The sequence below is a fragment of the Bos taurus genome, chromosome 16, assembly GCF_002263795.3.
Source record: "Bos taurus isolate L1 Dominette 01449 registration number 42190680 breed Hereford chromosome 16, ARS-UCD2.0, whole genome shotgun sequence".
Taxonomy (NCBI): Eukaryota; Metazoa; Chordata; class Mammalia; order Artiodactyla; family Bovidae; genus Bos; species Bos taurus.
This window is the reverse complement of record NC_037343.1, coordinates 5,486,586-5,511,580: the sequence shown is the minus strand read 5'-3', so window position 1 is coordinate 5,511,580 and position 24,995 is coordinate 5,486,586. Positions and strand designations below refer to the sequence as shown.

Sequence of the window (24,995 nt, the reverse complement as noted above, 5' to 3'; positions counted from 1 at the left end):
AGGCTAAACAACACGCTTCTGAATGACAAGCAGATCATGGAATAAGTCAAAAAGGAAATCAAAATATGCATAGAAACGAATGAAAATGAACACACAACAACCCAAAACCTATCGGATTCAGTAAAAACAGTGCCAAGAGGGAGGGTCATAGCAATACATGCTTACCTCAAGAAACAAGAGAAACATCAAATAAACAACCTAACTTTACACATAAATCAACAAGAAAAAGAACGGAAGAAGTTCAAAGTTAGTAGAAGAAAAGAACTCATAAAAATCAGAGCAGAAATAAATGAAAAAGAAATGAAGATGACTATAATAAAAATCAACAAAACTGAAAGCTGGTTCTTTGAGAAGATAAATAAAATAGACAGTTCTATTTCCAGTTTTTTAAGGAATCTCCACACTGTTCTCCATAGTGGCTGTACTAGTTTGCATTCCCACCAACAGTGTAAGAGGGTTCCCTTTTCTCCACACCCTCTCCAGCACTTATTATTTGTAGACTTTTGGATCGCAGCCATTCTGACTGGTGTGAAATGGTACCTCATAGTGGTTTTGATTTGCATTTCTCTGATAATGAGTGATGTTGAGCATCTTTTCATGTGTTTGTTAGCCATCTGTATGTCTTCTTTGGAGAAATGTCTATTTAGTTCTTTGGCCCATTTTTTGATTGGGTCATTTATTTTTCTGGAGTTGAGCTGTAGGAGTTGCTTGTATATTTTTGAGATTAGTTGTTTGTCAGTTGCTTCATTTGCTATTATTTTCTCCCATTCTGAAGGCTGTCTTTTCACCTTGCTAATAGTTTCCTTTGATGTGCAGAAGCTTTTAAGGTTAATTAGGTCCCATTTGTTTATTTTTGCTTTTATTTCCAATATTCTGGGAGGTGGGTCATAGAGGATCCTGCTGTGATGTATGTCAGAGAGTGTTTTGCCTATGTTCTCCTCTAGGAGTTTTATAGTTTCTGGTCTTACGTTTAGATCTTTAATCCATTTTGAGTTTATTTTTGTGTATGGTGTTAGAAAGTGTTCTAGTTTCATTCTTTTACAAGTGGTTGACCAGATTTCCCAGCACCACTTGTTAAAGAGCTTATCTTTAATCCATTGTATATTCTTGCCTCCTTTGTCAAAGATAAGGTGTCCATATGTGCATGGATTTATCTCTGGGCTTTCTCCAGCAAACCTACTGCTGGGCATGCACACTGAGGAAACCAGAAGGGAAAGAGACACGTGTACCCCAATGTTCATCGCAGCACTGTTTATAATAGCCAGGACATGGAAACAACCTAGATGTCCATCAGCAGATGAATGGATAAGAAAGCTGTGGTACATATACACAATGGAGTATTACTCAGCCATTAAAAAGAATACATTTGAATCAGTTCTAATGATGTGGATGAAACTGGAGCCTATTATACAGAGTGAAGTAAGCCAGAAAGAAAAACATAAATACAGTATACTAACGCATATATATGGAATTTAGAAAGATGCTAACAATAACCTGGTGTACGAGACAGCAAAAGAGACACTGATGTATAGAACAGTCTTATGGACTCTGTGGGAGAGGGAGAGGGTGGGAAGATTTCAATGTCTACATGACATCGAAACATGTTGAATATCATGTAAGAAACGAGTTGCCAGTCCAGGTTCGATGCACGATACTGGATGCTTGGGGCTGGTGCACTGGGACGACCCAGAGGGATGGTGTGGGGAGGGAGGAGGGAGGAGGGTTCAGGATGGGGAACACATGTATGCCTGTGGCGGATTCATTTTGATATTTGGCAAAACTAATACAATTATGTAAAGTTTAAAAATAAAATAAAATTTTAAAAAAAATAAAATAAAATAGACAAACCATTAGCCAGACTCAAGAAAAAAGGGGAGAAAAACCAAATCAATAAAATTAGAAATGAAAATGGAGAAATTACAACAGACAACACAGAAATACAAAAGACCATAATAGACCTCAGCTGCTGCTGCTGCTGATGCTAAATCACTTCAGTCGTGTCAAACTCTGTGCAACCCCATAGATGGTAGCCCACCAGGCTCCTCTATCCACGGGATTCTCTAGGCAATAATACTGGAATGGGTTGCCATTTCCTTCTCCCCATAAGAAACTACTATAAGCAATTATATGCCAATAAAATGGACAACTTGGAAGAAATGGACAAATTCTTGGAAAAGTATAACCTTTCAAAATTGAACCAGGAAGAAATAGAAAATCTCAACAAACCCACTGCAAGCACAGAAATCAAAACTGTAACCAAAAATCTTCCAACAAACAAAAGCCCAGGACAAGAGGGCTTCACAATTGAATACTACCAAAAATTCAATGAAGAGCTAACACTTATCCTAATTAAACTCTTCCAGAAAATTGCAGAGGAAGGTGAACTCCCAAACTCATTCTATGAGGCCACCATCACCCTAATACCAAAACCAAACAAAGTTGCTACCAAAAAAGAAAACTACAGGCCAATATCACTGGTGAACAAAAATGCAACAATTCTCAACAATTCTAGCAAACAGAATCCAACAATATATTAAAAAGATCATACATCATGACCAAGTGAGATTTTATGCATGGATGCAAGGATTCTTCGATATTCCCAAATCACTGTGATACACCATATTAACAAACTGAAAGATAAAAACCATATGATTATCTCAATAGATGCAGAGAAAGCCTATGACAAAATTCAACACCCACTGATGACCAAAAACTCTCCAGAAAGCAGGCATAGAAGGAACATCAATTCAATTCAATTCAGTCACTCAGTAATGTCTGACTCTTTGTGACCCAATGGACTGCACCACTCCAGGTCTCTCTGTCTATGCCAAGCCTCTCTGTCCACGCCAGGCCTCTCTGTCCATCACCAACTTTTGGAGTTTATTCAAATTCTTTTCCATTGAGTCGGTGGTGCCATCCAACCATTTCATTCTCTTTCGTCCCCTTCTCCTCCCATCTTCAATCTTTCCCAGCATTGCGGTCTTTTCCAAGAAGTCAGTTCTTCACATCAAGGTATTGGAGTTATAGCTTCAGCATCAGTCCTTCCAATGAATATTCAGGACTGATTTCCTTTAGGATGGACTGGTTGGATCTTCTTGCTGTCTAAGGGACTCTCAAGAGTCTTCTCCAGCACCACAGTTCAAAAGCATCAATTCTTCGGTGCTCAGCTTTCTTTATGGTCTAACTCTCACATCCATACATGACTACTGGAAAAACCATAGCCTTGACTAGATGGAACTTTGTTGGCAAAGTAATATCTCTGCTTTTTAATATGCTGTCTAGATTGGTCATAACTTTCCTTCAAAGGAGTAAACATCTTTTAATTTCATGGCTGCAGTCACCATCTCTAGTGATTTTGGAGCCCCTCAAAATAAAGTATCTCGCTGTTTCCACTGTTTCCCCATCTATTTGCCATGAAGTGATGGGACCAGATGCCATGACCTTAGTTTTCTGAATATTGAATTTTAAGCCAACTTTTTCACTCTCCTCTTTCACTTTCATCAAGAGGCTTTTTAGTTCTTCTCTTTCTTCCATAAGGGTGGTGTCATCTGCATATCTGAGGTTATTTATATTTCTCCCAGCAATCTTGATTCCAGCTTGTGCTTCCTGCAGCCCAGTGTTTCTCATGATGTACTCTGCATATAAATTAAATAAGCAGGGTGACAATATACAGCCTTGATGTACTCCTTTCCCAATTTGGAACTAATCTGTTGCTCCATGTCTAGTTCTAACTGTCGCTTCCTGACCTGCATGCAGATTTCTCAAGAGACAGGTCAGGTCCCACCTCTTTCAGAATTTTCCACAGTTTGTTGTGATCCACACAAAGGCTTTGGCATAGTCAATAAAGCAGAAATAGATGTTTTTCTGGAACTCTCTTTCTTTTTCATTGATCCAACGGATGTTGGCAATTTGAAGGAACATACCTCAACATAATAAAAGCCATGTGTGACAAACTCACAGCAAACATTATCTTCAATGGCAAAAAATTGAAAGCATTTCCTCTAAAATCAAGAACAAGACGTGGATGCCCACTCTTACCACTACTATTCAACATAGTTTTGGAATTCCTAGCCGCAGCAATCAAAGAATAAAAAGAAATAAAAAGAATCCAAGTTGGAAAAGAAGAAGTAAAATTCTCACCATTTCACATGATCCCCTACTTAGAAAACCCTAAAGATACCAAGTAAAAACTACTAGAGATAATCAATGAATATAGTAACTTTGCAGGATATAGAATAATACACAGAAAAGTATAAAACAGTGATGAAAGAAATCATAGATGACACAGATAGATTTAGAAATATACTATGTTCAAGGATTGGAAGTATCAATATAGTGAAAAATGAGTACAACACAATCTATAGATTCAACACAATCCTTACCAAGCTAACAAGGATATTTTTCAAAGAACTAGAACAAATTATTTCACAATTTGTATGGAAACACAAAAACCTGGAATAGCCAAAGCAATCTAGAAAAAGAAGAATGGAACTGGAGGAATCAGCCTTTCTGACTTCAGATTATACTACAAAGCTACAGTCATTAAGACAGTATGGTACTGGCACAAAGCCAGAAATTTAGATCAATGGAACAAAATAGAAAGCCCAGAGATAAATCCATGCACCTAAGGTCACCTTGTCTTTGAAAAAGGAGGCAAAAATATACAATGGAGAAAAGACAAGCTCTTTAACAAGTGGTGCTGGGAAACGTGGTCAATCACCTGAGAAGAATGAAACTAGAACACTCTCTAACACCATACACAAAAAATAAACTCAAAATGGATTAAAGATCTAAATGTAAGACCAGAAACTATAAAATTCTTAGAGGAAAACATAGGCAGAACATTCCCTGATATAAATATCAGCAAGATCCTCTATGAGCCACCATTCAGAATAATGGAAATAAAAAACAAAATAAACAAATGGGGCATAATTAAACTAAAAAGCTTTTGAACAATGAAGGAAACTTTAAGAAAGGTGAAAAGACAGCCTTCAGAATGGGAGAAAATAATAGCAAATGAAACAACTGACAAAGAATTAATCTCCAAAATATACAAGCAGCTCAATACCAGAAAAATAAATGACCCTAAAAAAAAGTGGGCCAAGGAAATAAACAGACACTTCTCCAAAGAAGAGATACATATGGATAATAAACACATAAAAAGATACTCAGCATCACTCATTATTAGAGAAATGCAAATCAAAACCACAATGAGGTACCATCTCACACAATTCAGAATGGTTGCCATCAAAAAATCTATAAACAATAAATCCTGGAGATGCTGTGGAATAAGGGGACCCTCTTACACTGTTGGTGGAAATGCAAACTAATCCATCTACTATGAAGAACAATATGGAGATTCCTTAAAAAACTGGAAGTAGAACTGCCATACAACCCAGCAATCCCACTGTTGGCGTAAACACTGAGGAAACCAGAATTGAAAGAGACACATGCACCCCAACATTCATTGCAGCACTGTTTGCAATAGCTAGGACATGGAAGCAACCTAGATGTTCATTGGCAGATGAATGGATAAGGAAGTTGTGGTACATAGACATAATGGAATATCACTCAGTTATTTAAAAAAAAAAAAAAAAACATGCATTTGAGTCAGTTCTAATAAGGTGGATGAAACTGGAGCCTGTTATGCGGAGTGAAGTCAGAAAGAGAAACACCAATACAGTATATTAAAGCATATTAATGAAATTTAGAATAACAGTAGCAATGAGCCTATATGCAAGATAGCAAAAGAGACAAAGATGTAAAGAACAGACTTTTGGACTATGTGGGAGAAGGTAAGGGTGGTATGATTTGAGAGGATAGCATTGAAACGTGTATGTTACCATATGTAAAATAGATGATCAGTGCAAGTTCAATGCACGAAGCAGGGCACACAAAGCTGGTGCTCTAGGGCAACCCAGAGGGATGGGGTGGGGAAGAGGTGGGAGGCAGGTTCAGAATGGGGGATACATGTGCACCCATGACTGATTCATGCTGATGTATGGCAAAAACTATCACAATATTTAAAGAAATTAACTTCCAATTAAAATTCATTAAAAAAAAAAAAAAACGAAGATCATGGCATCTGGTCCCATTACTTCATGGCAAATAGATGGGAAAACAATGGAAATAGTGACAGACTTTATTTTCTTGGGCTCCAAAATCACTCCAACAGTGACTGCAGCCATGAAATTAAAAGATGCATGCTCCTTGGAAGAAAAATCATGACAAACTTAGATAGAGTATTAAAAAGCAGTGACATTACTTTGCCGACAACAGTCTGTAAAATCAAAGCTATGGTTTTTCATGTAGACATGTGTGGATGTGAGAGTTGGACCATAAAGAAGGCTGAGCACTGAAAAATTTATGCTTTTGAATTATGGTGTTGGAGAAGACTCTTGAGAATCCCTTGGACTGTAAGGAGATCAAGGCAGGCCATCCTAAAGGAAATCAGTCTTGAATATTCATTGAAAGGACTGAAGCTGAAATTGAAGCTCCAATACTTTGGCCACCTGATGCAAAGAACTAGCTCATTTGAAAAGACCCTGAGGCTGGGAAAGATTGAAATCGGGAAGAGATGGGGATGACAGAGGATGAGATGGTTGAATGACATCACCGACTCAATGGACATGAGTTTGAGTAAACTCAGGCAGTTAGTGATAGACAGGGAGGCCTGGCATGCTGCAGTCCATGGGGTCGGAAAAAGTCAGACCTGACTTAGCAACTGAAAAACAACAACAAAATTTGTGGTAATTTGTTTTGGCAGTCCTAGGAAGGTAACATATATTTTACACATTCCTCTCAATAACAGAGAATGCAAGTGGAAAGAAAAAAAAGCATCAGATCAGATCAGTCGCTCAGTCGTGTCCGACTCTTTGCGACCCCATGAATCACAGCACGCCCGGTCTCCCTGTCCATCACCAACTCCCGGAGATCACTCAGACTCACGTCCATCGAGTCAGGGATGCCATCCAGCCATCTCATCCTCTGCCGCCCTCTTCTCCTCCTGCCCCCAATCCCTCCCAGCATCAGAGTCTTTTCCAATGACTCAACTCTTCGCATGAGGTGGCCAAAGTACTGGAGTTTCAGCTTTAGTATCATTCTTTCCAAAGACATCCCAGGGCTGATCTCCTTCAGAATGGACTGGTTGGATCTCCTTGCAGTCCAAGAGACTCTCAAGAGTCTTCTCCAACACCACAGTTCAAAAGCATCAATTTTTCGGTGCTCAGCCTTCTTCACAGTCCAACTGTCACATCCATACATGACTACAGGAAAAACCATAGCCGTGACTAGACGAAATTTTGTTGGCAAAGTAATGTCTCTGCTTTTGAACATGCTATCCAGGTTGGTCATAACTTTCCTTCCAAGGAGTAAGTGTCTTTTAATTTCATGGTTGCAATCACCATCTGCAGTGATTTTGGAGCCCAGAAAAATAAAGTCTGCCACTGTTTCCACTGTTTCCCCATCTATTTCCCATGAAGTGATGGGACCGGATGCCATGATCTTAGTTTTCTGAATGTTGAGCTTTAAGCCAACTTTTTCACTCTCCTCTTTCACTTTCATCAAGAGGCTTTTTAGTTCTTCTTCACTTTCTGCCATGAGGGTGGTGTCATCTGCATATCTGAGGTTACTGATATTTCTCCTGGCAATCTTGATTCCAGCTTGTGTTTCTTCCAGTCCAGCATTTCTCATGATGTACTCTGCATAGAAGTTAAATAAGCAGGGTGACAATATACAGCCTTGACATACTCCTTTTCCTATTTGAAACCTAGGCTGTTGTTCCATGTCCAGTTCTAACTGTTGCTTCCTGACCTGCATACAAATTTCTCAAGAGGCAGATCAGGTGGTCTGGTATTCCCATCTCTTTCAGAATTTTCCACAGTTTATTGTGATCCAACAGTCAACCGCTTTGGCATAGTCGATAAAGCAGAAATAGATGTTTTTCTGGAACTCTCTTGCTTTTTCCATGATCCAGCAGATGTTGGCAATTTGATCTCTGGTTCCTCTGCCTTTTCTAAAACCAGCTTGAACATCAGGAATTTCACGGTTCACATATTGCTGAAGCCTGGCTTGGAGAATTTTGAGCATTACTTTACTAGCGTGTGAGATGAGTGCAACTGTGCAGTAGTTTGAGCATTCTTTGGCATTGCCTTTCTTTGGGATTGGAATGAAAACTGACCTTTTCCAGTCCTGTGGCCACTGCTGAGTTTTCCAAATTTGCTGGCATATTGAGTGCAGCACTTTCACAGCATCATCTTTCAGGATTTGGAATAGCTCAACTGGAATTCCATCACCTCTATTAACTTTGTTTGTAGTGATGCTTTCTAAGGCACACTTGACTTCACATTCCAGGATGTCTGGCTCTAGGTCAGTGATCACACCATCGTGATTATCTGGGTCATGAAGATCTTTTTTGTACAGTTCTTCTGTGTATTCTTGCTGTCTCTTCTTAATATCTTCTGCTTCTGTTAGGTCCATACCTTTTCTGTCCTTTATCGAGCCGTCTTTGCATGCAATGTTCCTTTGGTATCTCTGATTTTCTTGAAGAGATCCCTAGTCTTTCCCATTCTGTTGTTTTCCTCTATTTCTTTGCATTGATCACTGAAGAAGGCTTTCTTATCTCTTCTTGGTATTCTTTGGAACTCTGCATTCAGATGCTTATATCTTTCCTTTTCTCCTTTGCTTTCCACTTCTCTTCTTTTCACAGCTATTTGTAAGGCCTCCCCAGACAGCCATTTTGCTTTTTTGCATTTCTTTTCCATGGGGATGGTCTTGATCCCTGTCTCCTGTACAATGTCATGAACCTCATTCCATAGTTCACCAGGCACTCTATCTATCAGATCTAGGCCCTTAAATCTATTTCTCACTTCCACTGTATAATCATAAGGGATTTGATTTAGGTCATACCTGAATGGTCTAGTGGTTTTCCCTACTTTCTTCAATTTCAGTCTGAATTTGGCAATAAGGAGTTCATGGTCTGAGCCACAGTCAGCTCCTGGTCTTGTTTTGCTGACTGTGTAGAGCTTCTCCATCTTTGGCTGCAAAGAATATAATCAATCTGATTTTGGTGTTGACCATCTGGTGATGTCCATGTATAGAGTCTTCTCTTGTGTTGTTGCAAGAGGGTGTTTGTTATGACCAGTGCATTTTCTTGGCAAAACTCTATTAGTCTTTGCCCTGCTTCATTCCGTATTCCAAGGCCAAATTTGCCTGTTACTCCAAGTGTTTCTTGACTTCCTACTTTTGCATTCCAGTCACCTATAATGAAAAGGACATCTTTTTTGGGTGTTAGTTCTAAAAGATCTTGTAGGTCTTCATAAAACCGTTCAACTTCAGCTTCTTCAGCATTCCTGGTTGGGGCATAGACTTAGATTACTGTGATATTGAATGGATTGCCTTGGAAACAAACAGAGATCATTCTGTCATTTTTGAGATTGCATCCAAGTACTGCATTTTGGACTCTTTTGTTGACCATGATGGCTATTCCATTTCTTCTGAGAGATTCCTGCCCGCAGTAATAGATATAATGGTCATCTGAGTTAAATTCACCCATTCCAGTCCATTTCAGTTCGCTGATTCCTAGAATGTCGACATTCACTCTTGCCATCACTTGTTTAACCACTTCCAATTTGCCTTGATTCATGGACCTGACATTCCATGTTCCTATGCAATATTGCTCTTTACAGCATCAGACCTTGCTTCTATCACCAGTCACATCCACGGCTGGGTATTCTTTCTGCTTTGGCTCCATCCCTTCATTCTTTCTGGAGTTATTTCTCCACTGATCTCCAGTAGCATACTGGGCACCTACTGACCTGGGGAGTTCCTCTTTCAGTATCCTATAATTTTGCCTTTTCATACTGTTCATGGGGTTCTCAAGGCAAGAATACTGAAGTGGTTTGCCATTCCCTTCTCCAGTGGACCACATTCTGTCAGATCTCTCCACCATGACCCGCCCATCTTGGGTTGCCCCACAGGCATGGCTTAGTTTCATTGAGTTAGACAAGGCTGTGGTCCTAGTATGATTAGATTGACTAGTTTTCTGTGAGTATGGTTTCAGTGTGTTTGGCCTCTGATGCCCTCTTGCAACACCTACCATCTTACTTGGGTTTCTCTTACCTTGGGTGTGGGGTATCTCTTCACAGCTGCTCCAGCAAAGCACAGCCATTGCTCCTCACCTTGGACGAGGGGTATCTCGTCACCACCGCCCTTCGTGACCTTCAATGTGGGATAGCTCCTCTAGGCCCTCCTGCGCCCATGCAGCCACGGCTCCTTGAACGTGGGGTTTATATTATAAACTGATGGTCACAGAACTGGAGATCCCTTAACTGGCCAGAGTTTCCAGGCCCTGTGTCTGGGGAAAAAAAGAGCTCCTGCTCTGAAGGATTTGCACATGGGTCTGCCTGTTAATGGGGATGTGCTGGTGTAATGAGCTTTTAATTAGGTCAGCTCAATGCTTGACCACACAGAACTGTTGGGCCCGCGTCTAAGGAGCCTACTCACGGGTATGGGTTACAGTATTTTTACTATACTAAAAAAAACATAGTAAATCATATTTCCCTAAGAGACAGTTATAGAAAATGTCATAAAACAACTACACCTTCTTTTCTAGGGCATACATAACTTTTTTCCAAAACTGTTAATATTTGGGGCTATAAAACACTTTTCAATAAATTTCAAAGAATTAAACAAAAATATCAATAACTAAAAAATCTCCAAGTGTTTGAAAATTATGTTACATACTTCTAAATAAACTATTGATAGAAGAAGAGATCAAGAGGGTAATTAGGCAATTTTTTCATATAGTGATAATGAAAATGTAAAGATTGTGAGATGCAAATACAGAAATTTTTGAGAAAAATTTATATATGTAAATGTATCTTTTATAAAAAAATGAGTCAAAAACAAAAGTATCTAAGCTTGTATATCAAGAATTAATAAACAGAGAATACCAAATTAAGCTCAAAAAAAGTATCAGAAAGGAACGAATAAATCATGTCAATAAAATAGAAAATAATTATACACTATAGAAAATTAAAAGTTGTTTTTCAATAAATCTTGATAAACTCAGTAGAAATAATCAAGAAAAAGTAAACGTTAAATATTGTCATTAGCAAGAAATAAAGTAGGAATATCACTACATATCTCATAGCTATTAAAGCATAATAAGAAGCTGTAATAAACAATATTATACCAATACCTTAGCAAATGTAAATGAAATATATTCATTGAAAAATACAACCTATCATAACTTATTAAATAAGATATTAAAAATCTTAAAAGATCACAGCTAGTGAAGAAGTTAAATCAGTAATTAAAAGCCTAACAACAAAAACTCCCATCCAGATTACTTTACTACTGAATTATTCCAAAGATATAAAGAAAAATAATATTGTTATATAAATAATTCCAGAGAAGAGAAAAGAATGAATACTTTCCAAAACACTTTGTAAGACCAGCATAATCTTGATACCCCAAACTGACAATGGCATTAAAAGAGAGAAAAAAAAAAATTAGAGTTCAACATCTCTTGAGAACATAAATGCAAGTTTTCTAAACAAAATATTAAGAAATTGAATGTAGAAGTATTTATAAAGGATAGTATAATGGTCAAATAGAATTTTTATTAACAAATTTGAAATATTAATCCAATGCTATAATCTTGCAGTAAAAATATTAGCAACCACACACACATCATACACAACAATCATTTATAACACATTATTAGAAAGATGGATTTACTCTAGTAACTCTATTTTAGCTTTCTAATGATCAATCAGTACAATAGAAAATATCAATAAATGAGAAACATGTGATTATCTCAATAGATGAAGAGTGATAAATTAGAATGCACATTCATCATAGTTTCCAAGGATGTGGAGCCGCTGGACAATTCATATTGGACATATTGGACAATCATGCTTCTGATAGGAGTGTAAATTTGTACAACCATTTTATAAAATCTTTTGGCGGTATCTACTAAAACTGAATAGGTTTATACTCAGCAATTCCACATATAGAAATATAAAAAATTTGTACATTTTGCATGCATAGATTTGGACATATACAAAGATTTGCAAGTTTATATAGATTTCCATATGTACTTGCAAAAAAACTGCTGATATTTAAAGTTAAATTTAGAAATTAATTAAATTCTTACAATGAAATATAGAGCAACAGAAAAGATCCAATTAATCTTACATGAATGAGTCTCCTAAGTATAACACTGATTAGAAGCTGGACACAAGAATAAACATTTTTTGATCCCTTTTATATAAAACTTAAGAGGAGGCAAAGCTAAACTTTGGTGATAGAAGTCAGAATAATAGTTACCTTGAAAAGATAATAACTTAGAAAAGGCAATAGGGGAAGCCTGAGCTGTTGATAATGTTCTATATATTATCTGAATTCTGTTTACATGGGTGAGTCACTGTGTAAAAATTCATTGAACTGAATGAATAAGATTGTATGCCTTACTATATATGTGTTAAACTTCAATAAAAAGTCTGTATAGTTCTATTTCTAGTTTTTTAAGGAATCCCCACACTGTTCTCCATAGTGGCTGTACTAGTTTGCATTCCCACCAACACTGTAAGTGGGTTCACTTTTCTCCACACCCTCTCCAGCATTTATTGCTTCTAGACTTTTGGATAACAGCCATTCTGACTGGCGTGAAATGATACCTCACTGTGGTTTTGATTTGCATTTCTCTGATAATGAGTGATGTTGAGCATCTTTTCATATATTTGTTAGTCATCTGTATGTCTTCTTTGGAGAAATGTCTGTTTAGTTCTTTGGCCCATTTTTTTGATTGAGTCATTTATTTTTCTGGAATTGAGCTGCAGGAGTTGCTTGTATATTTTTGAGATTAGTTGTTTGTCAGTTGCTTCATTTGCTATTATTTTCTCCCATTCTGAAGGCTGTCTTTTCACCTTGCTTATAGTTTCCTTTGTTGTGCAGAAGCTTTTGATTTTAATTAGGTCCCATTTGTTTATTTTTGCTTTTATTTCCAATATTCTGGGAGGTGGGTCATAGAGGATCCTGCTGTGATGTATGTCAGAGAGTGTTTTGCCTATGTTCTCCTCTAGGAGTTTTATAGTTTCTGGTCATACATTTAGATCTTTAATGCATTTTGAGTTAATTTTTGTGTATGGTGTTAGAAAGTGTTCTAGTTTCACTCTTTTACAACTGGTTGACCAGTTGTCCCAGCACCACTTGTTAAAGAGATTGTCTTTTCTCTGTTGTATATTCTTGCCTCCTTTGTCAAAGATAAGGTGTCCATAGGTGCATGGATTTATCTCTGGGCTTTCTATTTTGTTCCATTGATCTATATTTCCGTCTTTGTCCCAGTACCATACTGTCTTGATGACTGTGGCTTTGTAGTAGAGCCTGAAGTCAGGCAGATTGATTCCTCCAGTTTCATTCTTCTTTCTCAAGATTGCTTTGGCTATTTGAGGTTGTTTGTATTTCCATACAAATTGTGAAATTATTTGTTCTAGCTCTGTGAAAAAATACTGTTGGTAGCTTGATAGGGATTGCATTGAATCTATAGATTGCCAGAGGGACGGTATGGGGAGGGAGGTGGGAGGGGGGTTCAGGACGGGGAACATGAGTTCACACGAGGCAGATTCATGTCAATGTATGGCAAAACCAATACAATATTGTAAAGTAATTAGCCTCCAATTCAATTCCAGAAAAATAAACGACCCAATCAAAAAATGGGCCAAAGAATTAAATAGACATTTCTCCAAAGAAGACGTATAGATGGCTAACAAACACATGAAAAGATGCTTAACATCACTCATTATCAGAGAAATGCAAATCAAAACCACAATGAGGTATCATTTCATGCCAGTCAGAATGGCTACGATGCAAAAGTCCACAAGCAATAAATGCTGGAGTGGATGTGGAGAAAAGGGAACCCTCTTACACTGTTGGTGGGAATGCAAACTAGTACAGCCACTATGGAGAACAGTGTGGAAATTCCTTAAAAAACTGTAAATAGAACAGCCATACGACCCAACAATCCCACTGCTAGGCACACACACAGAGGAAATCAGAATTGAAAGAGACATGTGTACCCCAATGTTCATTGCAGCACTGTTTATAATAGCCAGGACATGGAAACAACCTAGATGTCCATCAGCAGATGAATGGATAAGAAAGCAGTGGTACATATACACATGGAGTATTACTCAGCCATTAAAAAGAATACATTTGAATCAGTTCTAATGAGGTGGATGAAACTGGAGCCGATTATACAGACTGAAGTAAGCCAGAAAGAAAAACACCAGTACAGTATAAATGGCACCCCACTCCAGTACTCTTGGCTGGCAAATCACATGGACAGAGGAGCCTGGTAGGCTGCAGTCCATGGGGTAGCTAGGAGCTGGACACGACTGAGCGACTTCACTTTCACTTTTCACTTTCATGCATTGGAGAAGGAAATGGCAACCCACTCCAGTGTTCTTGCCTGGATAGTCCAAGGGACGGGGAAGCCTGGTGGGCTGCTGTCTATGGGGTCGCACAGAGTCAGACACGACTAAAGCGACTTGGCAGCAGCAGCAGCAGCAATGCATATATATGGAATTTAGAAAGATGGTAATGATAACACTGTATGCAAGACAGCAAAAGAGACATAGATGTATAGAACAGTCTTTTGGACTCTGTGGGAGAGGGAGGAGGGGGATGATTTGGGAAAATGGCATTGAAACATGTATAGCATCATATAAGAAATGAATCACCAGTCCAGGTTTGATGCAGGATACAGGAAGCTTGGGGCTGGTGCACTGGGATGACCCAGAGGGATGATATGGGGAGGGAGGTGGGAAGGGGGTTCAGGATTGGGAACACATGTACACCCATGGCAGATGCATGTTGATGTATGGCAAAACCAATACAATATTGTAAAGTAAAAAAAATAAAATAAAATAAATAATTTTTTTAAAAAATCTAGCAAACTTTTAAACGTAGAATCTAAACAAAAAATATACAGATGTTCAGTGTAAACTCCTTTTGATTTTTGTATACATACAGCTTTTTATAATAAATACGATGATTCTAAAAAAAATAATAAATAAAAGAGAAGTAATGCCAATCTCACCTAAATTCTATAGGAAAACAAATACAAGGGACATTACAAGATGGTTTTATGAGATTATCATAAGTTTAATACTGAAATGTGATTTTTTAAATTATGAGAAAGAAAATTACAGTCTAATCTCCCTAAAAGATATTAAGGATAGAGTAATAAAAGTGTTCTAAAATTAATGGTATTGGTTATACAAATGTGATTTTATTAAAAATCATTGAACTCTATACTTCAAAAGGCTTTTTAATATGTGAATTATACATCAAAAATATATAATATGTGTTACAAAAGCATATTAAATAACAAATAAAAATTTTAACATGTTATGACCAAGTTGATTTATTTCAAGAATGTAAAATTGGAATATGAATCCGTTTTTTTTTCCAAAAATTCTTAGCAATGAGAAATATAAAATATAAAGGAACTTCCTTAATCTGAAAATGGCTATTTACAAAAAGCCCACAACAAATATCAGATTAATAATGAATTATTTTGTTGAATTTTTCCCTTTGAGATGAGGAACAAGACAAGGATTCCACCAGTGTGAAACATACTAGCAGTCCTACCTAGCAAAAGAAAGAAAGAAAGGAAGAGAGGTAGGAAGGAGACAGAAAGAAAAAACAAAAGGTGGAGAAGGGACAAAAGGAAGGGAAGGGAAGAAAGAGAGAGAAAAAAGGTAAGAAGAAAGAAAGGAGGGACATTCCCTGACATCCAGTGGTTAGGACTCAGTGCTTTCACTGACATGAGACCAGGTCCAATCCCTGGTTAAAGAACTAAGATCCTGGAAGCCATGTGGCACAGCCAAAAAATTTAACAAAAAAAAAAAAAGAAAGAAAGAAAGTAAAGCAATGGCAAAACAGAAAGAAAGAGCAAGGAAGGAAGGGACAGAGAAAGAGAAGAAAGAAGTAGGAGTAAAAGGAGGGAGGGAAATAGGAAACTTACAGTTATCTCGTGTTTTTCTGAAATGTCATTCAGGTCAAATTGGAGTTGGTTTTCCCAGACTTACTTTGTTTGGAAGGTTCTAGATTGGGGTTAGAGCTTTAGAAGTCAGCATGAAATTCTGAGGCAGAAATGAAGCAACAGTCATTCCACTCTGAAGGTCGTCCTTGGTCAGTGGAGGCAAGGGGATAAATGCACAGAACAAATGGTCAGGTTCCCATTTGTCCTTGCTCTCCTTCTACACCCAGCTCACTTCAACTGCTGTCCTGCTTCCCTACAGTGATTCCATCCCACTCTCAGATGCTTCACTGTGAGCTTACAGAAGCAGTAATCAGGAAAAGCAAAAATCTTTCATAGATTTCTACACCAGTCCTCTTCCCAGGTCTATCCCAGCTGTCAGATGTGCTTAGTTTGCTAAAAGCCTCAACTCCAAGACAGCTGGTTAGTGACTCCTCTGATCTTTTTAGACCAACTCCTCAGGAAACTGGATAAAGTTTAATTCCACAATAAATCTCTTGTTGCATAATAAGAATAATAGTTCTGCTTTCATATTTGAACCAAAATTTATCCCAGAATAACAGTGGAGTCTGGGATTGGTTCTTTGATACAATTAGATTTAAAGGAATTAAAGCTGCCCAAGAAAAAGGCACACATGTAGTTTATGGAATGTAGGGGAAAATCACCTCAGTCAACACCCACTGACACCTACAATCAACAGAATTAAGATTTGGGATGACCAAGTGGCTGCTGTCCTATAACATTTGAGGGAAGGCATATAATGGGGTTGCTGCTTGCTTCTAAGTGCATCAGAGAACTTAAGAGAAAGAAAATGGTGAGTTATAAAGCTTTCAATTACTGCTCAAGGTTTGGATAGGAAAGCTTCTATATCTACCCTAAAAGAAACACTTGTATCCTGTAGCCACAGGACCAAGATTTTTGAAAACCAAATACACTACATAATACTGGGAGTGAATTGCAATACAAATTGAATTCACAAATTCACAGAGTTTCTTACACTAAAGTTTGGCCATTGATTAGAAGAAGGATTGACTGAAAATTGAGATGGAGATATATGGAAAAGTTCTAATTAAACTGAACACCTTGAACCTGGAAATTCTACTGAACCTCCTTTACTAGAAGGAGCAGCCATTCCTCCTTGGTCTGAGGAGACACGCTTTCTATTTCCTGAAGAAGTATTGCTATGGAATCAGAATGCTCAGTTAAATCTGAATTTCAGAAAAAATAATGAAAATTTTCTAAGTATAGAAGTATATGCCAAATATTGCATTGCACATATTTATACTATAGAAATATCTGTTGCTTCTCTGAATTCAAATTTAACTGGGCATCTTGTAATTTTATTTGCTAACTCTGGCAACCCAAATTGCAAAGACTGCTAATTCTCCTCAGAACATACCCCTACCTCTTTGCACTGTTTCTAGTCCTTTAACCAGATTTGAGCCTTGGTAGGACCAGGGAGAGTAAGGGAAATAACACTTATGACTTGTGAGCAGAACAAAATACACCAAAAGAATTGAGATTCCGAATTCAATATGTTAGCTTGAATGTGGCTTAACAGAATGAAACGGAAATACCAGGACACGATCATTGTACCACAGAGGAAGACACCCTGTGGCATGGGGACTTAGGAACACAAGAGTGAATTTATCATTTGCATGTGTGTGCTTAGCTGCTCAGTCGTGCCCGACTCTTTGCGACCCCATGGAGACCTGTTTATCTACTCCCTGTCTCCACGGTGCGCATAGGCTGAAAGTGAGACCTTTTATCCAAGGCTTTGGGAAACTCATTTATGGAGAAGTTTCAGCATTCTTGAGGAACTCTGTGCTGGCTATTTTCTGTAGGACAGGAATGACAGTGGGAATGGTAGCTACTAAATGAGGTTCTCTGAATCCAATGGAGATGAAAGGACTTCAGGATCACAGAGGTCACATAGTAGCACTTAGCTACCAGAGACAATTGAAAGAGAAATCAGAATGATTTTTCTGCAAAGATCTTTGCATTGGCTAGTTGATCATGGAATCTCTAAAACTGAAGCAGATGTATAGTGGTCTAAAGTATTATTTGATTTGTATGAGCAGAGAAGATGATGTTGTTCAGTCAATAAGTCCTGTCTGACTTTTGGTACTCCATGGACACCAGGCTTCCCTGTCCTTTACTATTTCCTGAAGTTTGCTCAAACTTACGTCCATTAAGGAAGTGATGCCATCCAACCACCTTTTCTCCTCCTGGCCTCAATCTTTCCCAGCATCAGGGTCTTTTCCAGTGTGTCAGCTCTTTGCATCAGGTGGCCAAAGTACTAGAGCTTTAGAGAAGATCTAGATCTAGTGAACAGAAGTCTGATTGAATCAATACAAAAGAAAGCAGTAGTTATTTGTCAACCAATTCTAAGACTTGAGACCAATGTGGAGACCTAGAGCAGCTTCAATAAATGGGAGACTGACTAGCTCTTCTTGAGGAAGCATATGCTATACAGCCAAAACGTATACCGTTGTTTCCTTGCTACCCTTCATCAAGGAGGCTTAAAGCCATTTGCCAGGGTTGAATATAGAAAAAGTTACAGAATTATAGAGATGAAAATATAAAAATAGGTCTAGATATACTACTTTTATAGTCATCGTTATATTACTGTTTCTTCATGATATTCTGTTATGACTGAATATAATTCCAATGTATGGAGGTATTTCTTCTAATTATGCATGGATATTTTATGTTTATTAGGGGACTCTCTGTAGTCATTTTCAATAAGTCTTTTTCCTTCCAGTAGTTATTTCCAAACCATAATTTGAACCATGAAATGCATTTAGGTTAGTTTAATGTGCTTGCCATTATAATGTATACTGCAATAAAAATTTACAATCTGCTTTATTTCCTAAGTATAAATTCTAGGGCCCCTGATGGCTCAAAGGGTAAAGAATCCATCTGCAATGCAGGAGACACAGGGGACATGGGTTCAATCCCTAAGTCAGGAAGATTCCCTGAAGGAGGAAATGGTAACACACTCCAATATTCTTGCCTGAAAAATCCCATGGACAGAGTAGCTTGGCAGACTACAGTCTAAAAGGGTTGCAAAGAGTCTATAAGAGGAGAATATGGTTATATATATAGCATCACCAACTAAATGGACATGAATTTTAACAGACTCTGGAAGATAGTGAAGGAGAGGGAAGCCTAGTGTGCAGTCCATGTGGTCACAAAGAGTCAGACACAGCTTAGCGACTGAACAACAACATAAATTCTATGTAGCAGATCAAAATACAAGCTCATTTTTGAAGCTTATATTACATTATGACTTTCAAGAAAGTGTGTTAAACATTTGGTACATGAAAGCAAATTACTCCATAGCTTCATCAGCCTTGGAGAGTATCAGTTTAAAAATTTATGTGAGACAGCAAAAGAGACACAGATGTATAGAACAGTCTTTTGGACTCTGTGGGAGAGGGAGAGGGTGGGATGATTTGGGAGAATGGCATTGAAACATGTATAATATCATATATGAAACAAATCACCAGTCCAGGTTCGTTGCATTATACTGGATGCTTGGGGCTGGTGCACTGAGATGACCCAGAGGGATGGTATGGGGAGAGAGGAGGGAGAGGGGTTCAGGATGAGGAACAAGTGTAAAAAAAAAAAAGACTCCAAGCTTCCACTGCAGGTGGCGTGGTTGGTTCAATAACCCTGCAGGCTGTGTGGTGTGACCAAAAAAAAAAAAAATTTTAATTTTATAAATAAATCGAGTGTTTTAGAAAGACTCAAAAAATTTGTTTTTACTAATTTTCTATGCAGAGTGGTTATTATACTGGGATTGGCAGAACCAACATAATTTCAAATTAATAGACATGAAAATGAAATTTGAAGGCTTTTATGCATTTAAGTCCCTAGGTTCAGAAACTCTCAACCCAGAATAAAGAAGTACTTTGAAAAACAGTTGCCAGAACCTCACATGTATTTCTGAGACCATTATAACTATATTCAGCTATCTGATTGACAGGATGCAAAAATCAATTAAGATTTTTTATAACTTCAGGGAAAAATTGAGAATCTCTTGGTAAAGTAATGGACAAGAATATTTAACTCACTCTCACAAATCTGTGGGTCATTATCCCAGGTGACAGAGTTGCCAGAGATGATGAGTGCAGCAGAGGATTGACTCTACTCGGTATCTAGAGACAAAGAATAATGAATACTGTATTGTAAATAAACACTTAATCCTGCTTAAACTACAATCTTGGAAAATTCAGAAAGACAATTTCCATTTATCAAAGTACTATCACTTTCCCAAATGTTATGCCTTTATTTGGACATTAACATGAAAAGTGTATTAAAAAGCAGAGACATTACTTTGCTGACAAAAGTCCGTATAGTCAAAGCTATGGTTTTTCCAGTAGTCATGCATAGATGTGAGAGCTGGACCATAAAGAATACTGAACACTGAAGAACTGATGATTTTGAACTGTGGTGTTGGAGAAGACTCTTGCAAGTCCTTTGGAGTGCAAGGAGATCCAACCAGTCAAACCTAAAGGAAATCAACCCTGATTATCCATTGGAAGAATTGATGCTGAAGCTGAAGCCCCAATACTGATAGGTGAACAATGTTGGATTCATGATCTCCAAAGAAGATGTAGCTTCAGGACCAGGGACCAGCCTTGATCACTCAAGAGCTTTTGTGTAGCAGAGTTTTATTAAAGTAAGAAAAGGGAAAGAGAAAGCTTCTGACATGGATATCAGAAGGGGGACGGAGAATGCCCCCAGCTAGTCTTATCAAGGCCTTATATACTTTTTTCAGACCCACTTCCACAACATACATTTTAAATTAACAATATTAGAATGAACAATAGAAAGATCTTACCAGACCCACTTCCATAATATACATTTTAACATGACAAGTTTAGTCAGAAAGTTCTTGTTAAGGAGAAACATGTCCTCAAGCAAGATACATTGTTATATTGACTAAGACAAAACAGTGTAGAAAAGAACATTTGTCCTTTTCTCCTTGAGAGCCCCAGACCTCTTTCTCCTTCTTGAGGGCTCTGGACTCCTTTCTTCTCCTCAGGAACCCTGGACTTCTTATCAACCTAGCTAGGAGATGACTCTTTCCATACTTTGGCCACCTGATGCGAAGAGCCTACTCATTAGAAAAGACCCTGAGGCTGGGAAAGATTGATGACAGGAGAAGAAGGGGGGCAACAGAGAACGACATTGTTGGATGGCATCACGGACTCGATGGACATGAATTTGAGTAAGCTCCAGGAGATGATGAAGGACAGGGAAGCCTGGCATGCTGCAGTCCATGGGGTCACAGAGAGTCAGACATGACTGAGCGACTGAACAACAAATTTTCTTCTTCAGATCTTCTAAATTAGATATCTCTTCTTTATTAGGTTAAGGCACATTTTTATATACATCTAAGATAAATGATTCATCAAATTAGAATCAAAGGAAATCCAAAGAAGATAAAATTAGTTGAGCACTTATTTCATATCATAAACGTTACAGGCAAAAATTCTCAATTAGTATGCCAAAAGGTGTTCAAAGCTTGCCATACAATTTAGAAAAACTGATGACATTTATTTCTGTTTCAACTGAAATTCTGTGTACTCATGGACTGTTGGGCTGCATTGTTCATGAAAATTGGTGGAGAATAAGATTGGATATTACTAAAAGTTAAGAGAAATAGTGTCAAATAAGTCAAGTGTTTCTTTGGTGTGGCTTAGAATATTGTCTTATGAATATATAAGAGACTATGGCACAAAATTTTTTCAAACAACAAAATAGATCAAATAGAGATCAAATGAAAAGAGTGACAGCTGTGGAAGTTCTTGGAAAAACCTGAAGCATTGCTACGTTGAAGTAGTGATTGTGTTGTCTTTATTAATGCCTTCAGGATTGTTTTCAGGTTTCTTAATGCCTTTCGGAACATCTTCAGAAATGAACATATTCTAAATTGCACCGCAAATTCGCAGAAACACAAATAGACAACAAATGGAGGAAAGGAAGGCTGCAATCCTCCCACTATGTGTGCCCTTCCTTCTATCTGTTTGCCATAGAGGCAGAAACCACGGAGACGCTTCTGGCTTTTGACTTCACAGAGATTATTTCTCAAAGTGCTCTTTTTATTTTCTAATCATGACATTGGGGATAAAAATGGTGAAGTTCTAACTTGAGTCCACAGTTCTCCTTTTACTACTATTGTTTAGTGTTGCATAATGAACACAGAATGAATCAAAATGTAACCTTGTTTTCATTGGTTATGGGGACCCTTAGAGAATGTTTTCATGTACTAAATTTGTCTCCCAAAAATACATTAAACAATTGAGTAAACAATAGCCAGATTTCTTCCCTTTCATGATGTTGAGAAAGAAAGAGAGGTAAAACTCACGCTTCTTTTTAAAAGAGGAATCCAGAATTTTTATATCCATTTCAACAGTCTGTAGCCTTTACATCCATCCTACCTTCTTGGGTCACCTGGGGAAGAGGGAGTTGTAGGGTCATATCAGCTAAGCCACGGTTCAGGAAAAGTCATGACAAATTCAATGCCAGAAGCCACAAGCAGTCTGTTAGTAAATGTGTCTAGATATTTGATAATCTTCTACATAGAGCCAAGAGTAGAACAGAGAGACCTTTCAATATTTGTGTCACTTCCTTTTTTATTTTCTATTTTTTTTTCAGAATGATAATTTTTTATTTTTTAAGAATGTCCTGAATCTATGCATACATGAACCAGATAGATGAGTTAGCAAAAAAATAAGAAAAAAAAATATTTGTGAATTATTTAGATTAGGACATTGAAATCTTTGATAAGAAGAACCTCTCTTTAGCAACTTCATAGTAACTTAAAGTAAACCTTTTTATTTTGAGATAATCATAGATTCATATGTAGTTGTAGGAAATAATACAGAGAGAGCCCAGGCACCCTCTACTAATTTTTTCCCATTGGTAACATCTTGCAAAACTATGGTATTATGTTAAAACCAGGATATTGACATAGATATGATCCATTAATTTTATTTATATTTATTGTTTTATTTGTATTAATTTGTGTGCATGAATGCACATGCTTGCATGTGCATTTATATCTATGCAATTTTTAGTAGACTATTTTTAAGAGCAGTTGAAGGAAGACTGACCAGAAGGTACAGGGATTTACAATAGACTCCCTGCCTTGACATATGCATATCCTCCCACATTTTCAGCATCTCCACTAGAGTTGTGCAAGCTTCCTTGATGGCTCAGCTGGTAAAAACAAAAAAACAAAAAACTTCCTGTAATGTGAGAGACCGGGGTTTGATCTCTGGGTTGGGAATATCCACTGCAGAAGGGAATGGCTATCATTCCAGTATTCTGGCCTGGAAAATTCCATGGACTGTATAGTCCATGGGGTCACAAAGAGTCAGACACGACTGAGCGACTCTCACTTACTCCCTCAGAGCTATGCATTTCTACACTGATACATCATTATCACTCAGAGGTTGCTATAGTCCATGGATCACAAAGAGTCAGACACGACTGAGCGACTCTCACTCACTCCCCCAGAGCTGTGCATTCCTACACTGATACATCATTCTCACTCAGAGGTTGCTATACATCCCATGGGTTTGGATAAGTGTAGAGTGACACACGCTCACCAGTGTAGTATCACATGGACTAGTTTCACTGCTCGAAAAACTTCTGAGCTCAGCTGATTCATCCGTCCCTACTCTCAGTCTCTGAAAACCATATTATTACTCCATAGTTTTGCCTTTTCCAGAATGTCATATAAACAGAACCATACAATAGCTAGCCTTTCTAGATCAGTTGCTTTCATTTAGTAAAATACATGTAAGTTTCTTCCATTTTCTTTTCATGGTTTGATAGCTCATTTATGTTTTCCAGAGTGAATTTCCCATTTTAAATTCCTATCAACAATGTATGAGACATCTATTTCCTCCACATCCATGCTAGCATTTGGTATTTTTACTGTTTTTATAGTACTCATGCAGATAGATGTGCAATGCTGTCCCACTGTTGTTTTAATCTGCACTTTCCTAATGGCTAATGAAGTCGAATATCTTTTCATGTGCTTGCTTTCCAAGTGTATATTCTGTTCAGTGAAATATATATTTGTGTCTGTACTGGGTTTTACAGTGTGCCTCCAAATTTGTGTCCACCTGAAACCTCAGAATGTGACTTTACTTGGAAATAAGGTCTTCACAGATGTAATATGTTAAGGCTTTGGTTAGGTAGGCCCCATCCACAAGGACTGGTGTCCTCAGGAAGAAGAGGTAAATCTGGGCACAGAAGGAAGATGGGGTTAATATATAGAGAGAGGCAAAGCCATGGGAGATAGAGGCAGAAATAGCAGTTTTCAGGCATGCAATGGACATTTTTTATAGACATAGAATTCATATTTGATAAGTTCTTTTATTTCAGTAGCTGAAATAGGTTGTGCCAAATCCCTCTTATATCCACATTTTCAGATAAGAAAATGCCATCGCTCTCATTCCAACTGGAGTTCCCCTAGAGATAAGGTGTCCTTTCTCTCTGGTTGCTTCAAAGATTTCTTTTCAAGAGGGTTTATAATAACTTGTTTAAATAATTTTGTGATGGCTGCTTTAAAGTATATATAATAGTTCCAACATCTAATTCATCTTGGTATTGGCATCAGTCGATATCTTTTATCAATCAAGTTGTGAGCTTCCTGGTTCTTGATGTGACAGTTTTCTACTGTATCACAAACATGTTGAATATTATAAGATTCTCGATCTTATTTAAACCTATTTTATCAGGCAACCATCTTCTTTAGGTTAGTGTGTAGATTCTGGACTAATTTTATGAGATTTAGTTCCAGTTTAGCTTTAGTTTTCTAAGTCTCTCAATGGTATTCTGATCTGCTTTATTTTTCTGGCTCCCACTTTAATCTTCAGTGTATCTCTGTTGATGCTGCCTGTAAGAATAAAACTGCTTCCCT

At 37.6% G+C, this 24,995-nt stretch overlaps 1 protein-coding gene across 1 annotated transcript in view; it reads right to left on the bottom strand.

Annotated features, from left to right (window-relative positions):
- Window positions 1-24,995, bottom strand: part of CR1L (complement C3b/C4b receptor 1 like) — a 72,003-nt gene that overhangs the window by 16,400 nt on the left and 30,608 nt on the right. The window contains 1 exon segment of the mRNA XM_024976607.2: window positions 20,128-20,200. Coding sequence (XP_024832375.2) covers window positions 20,128-20,200 — 73 coding nt within the window.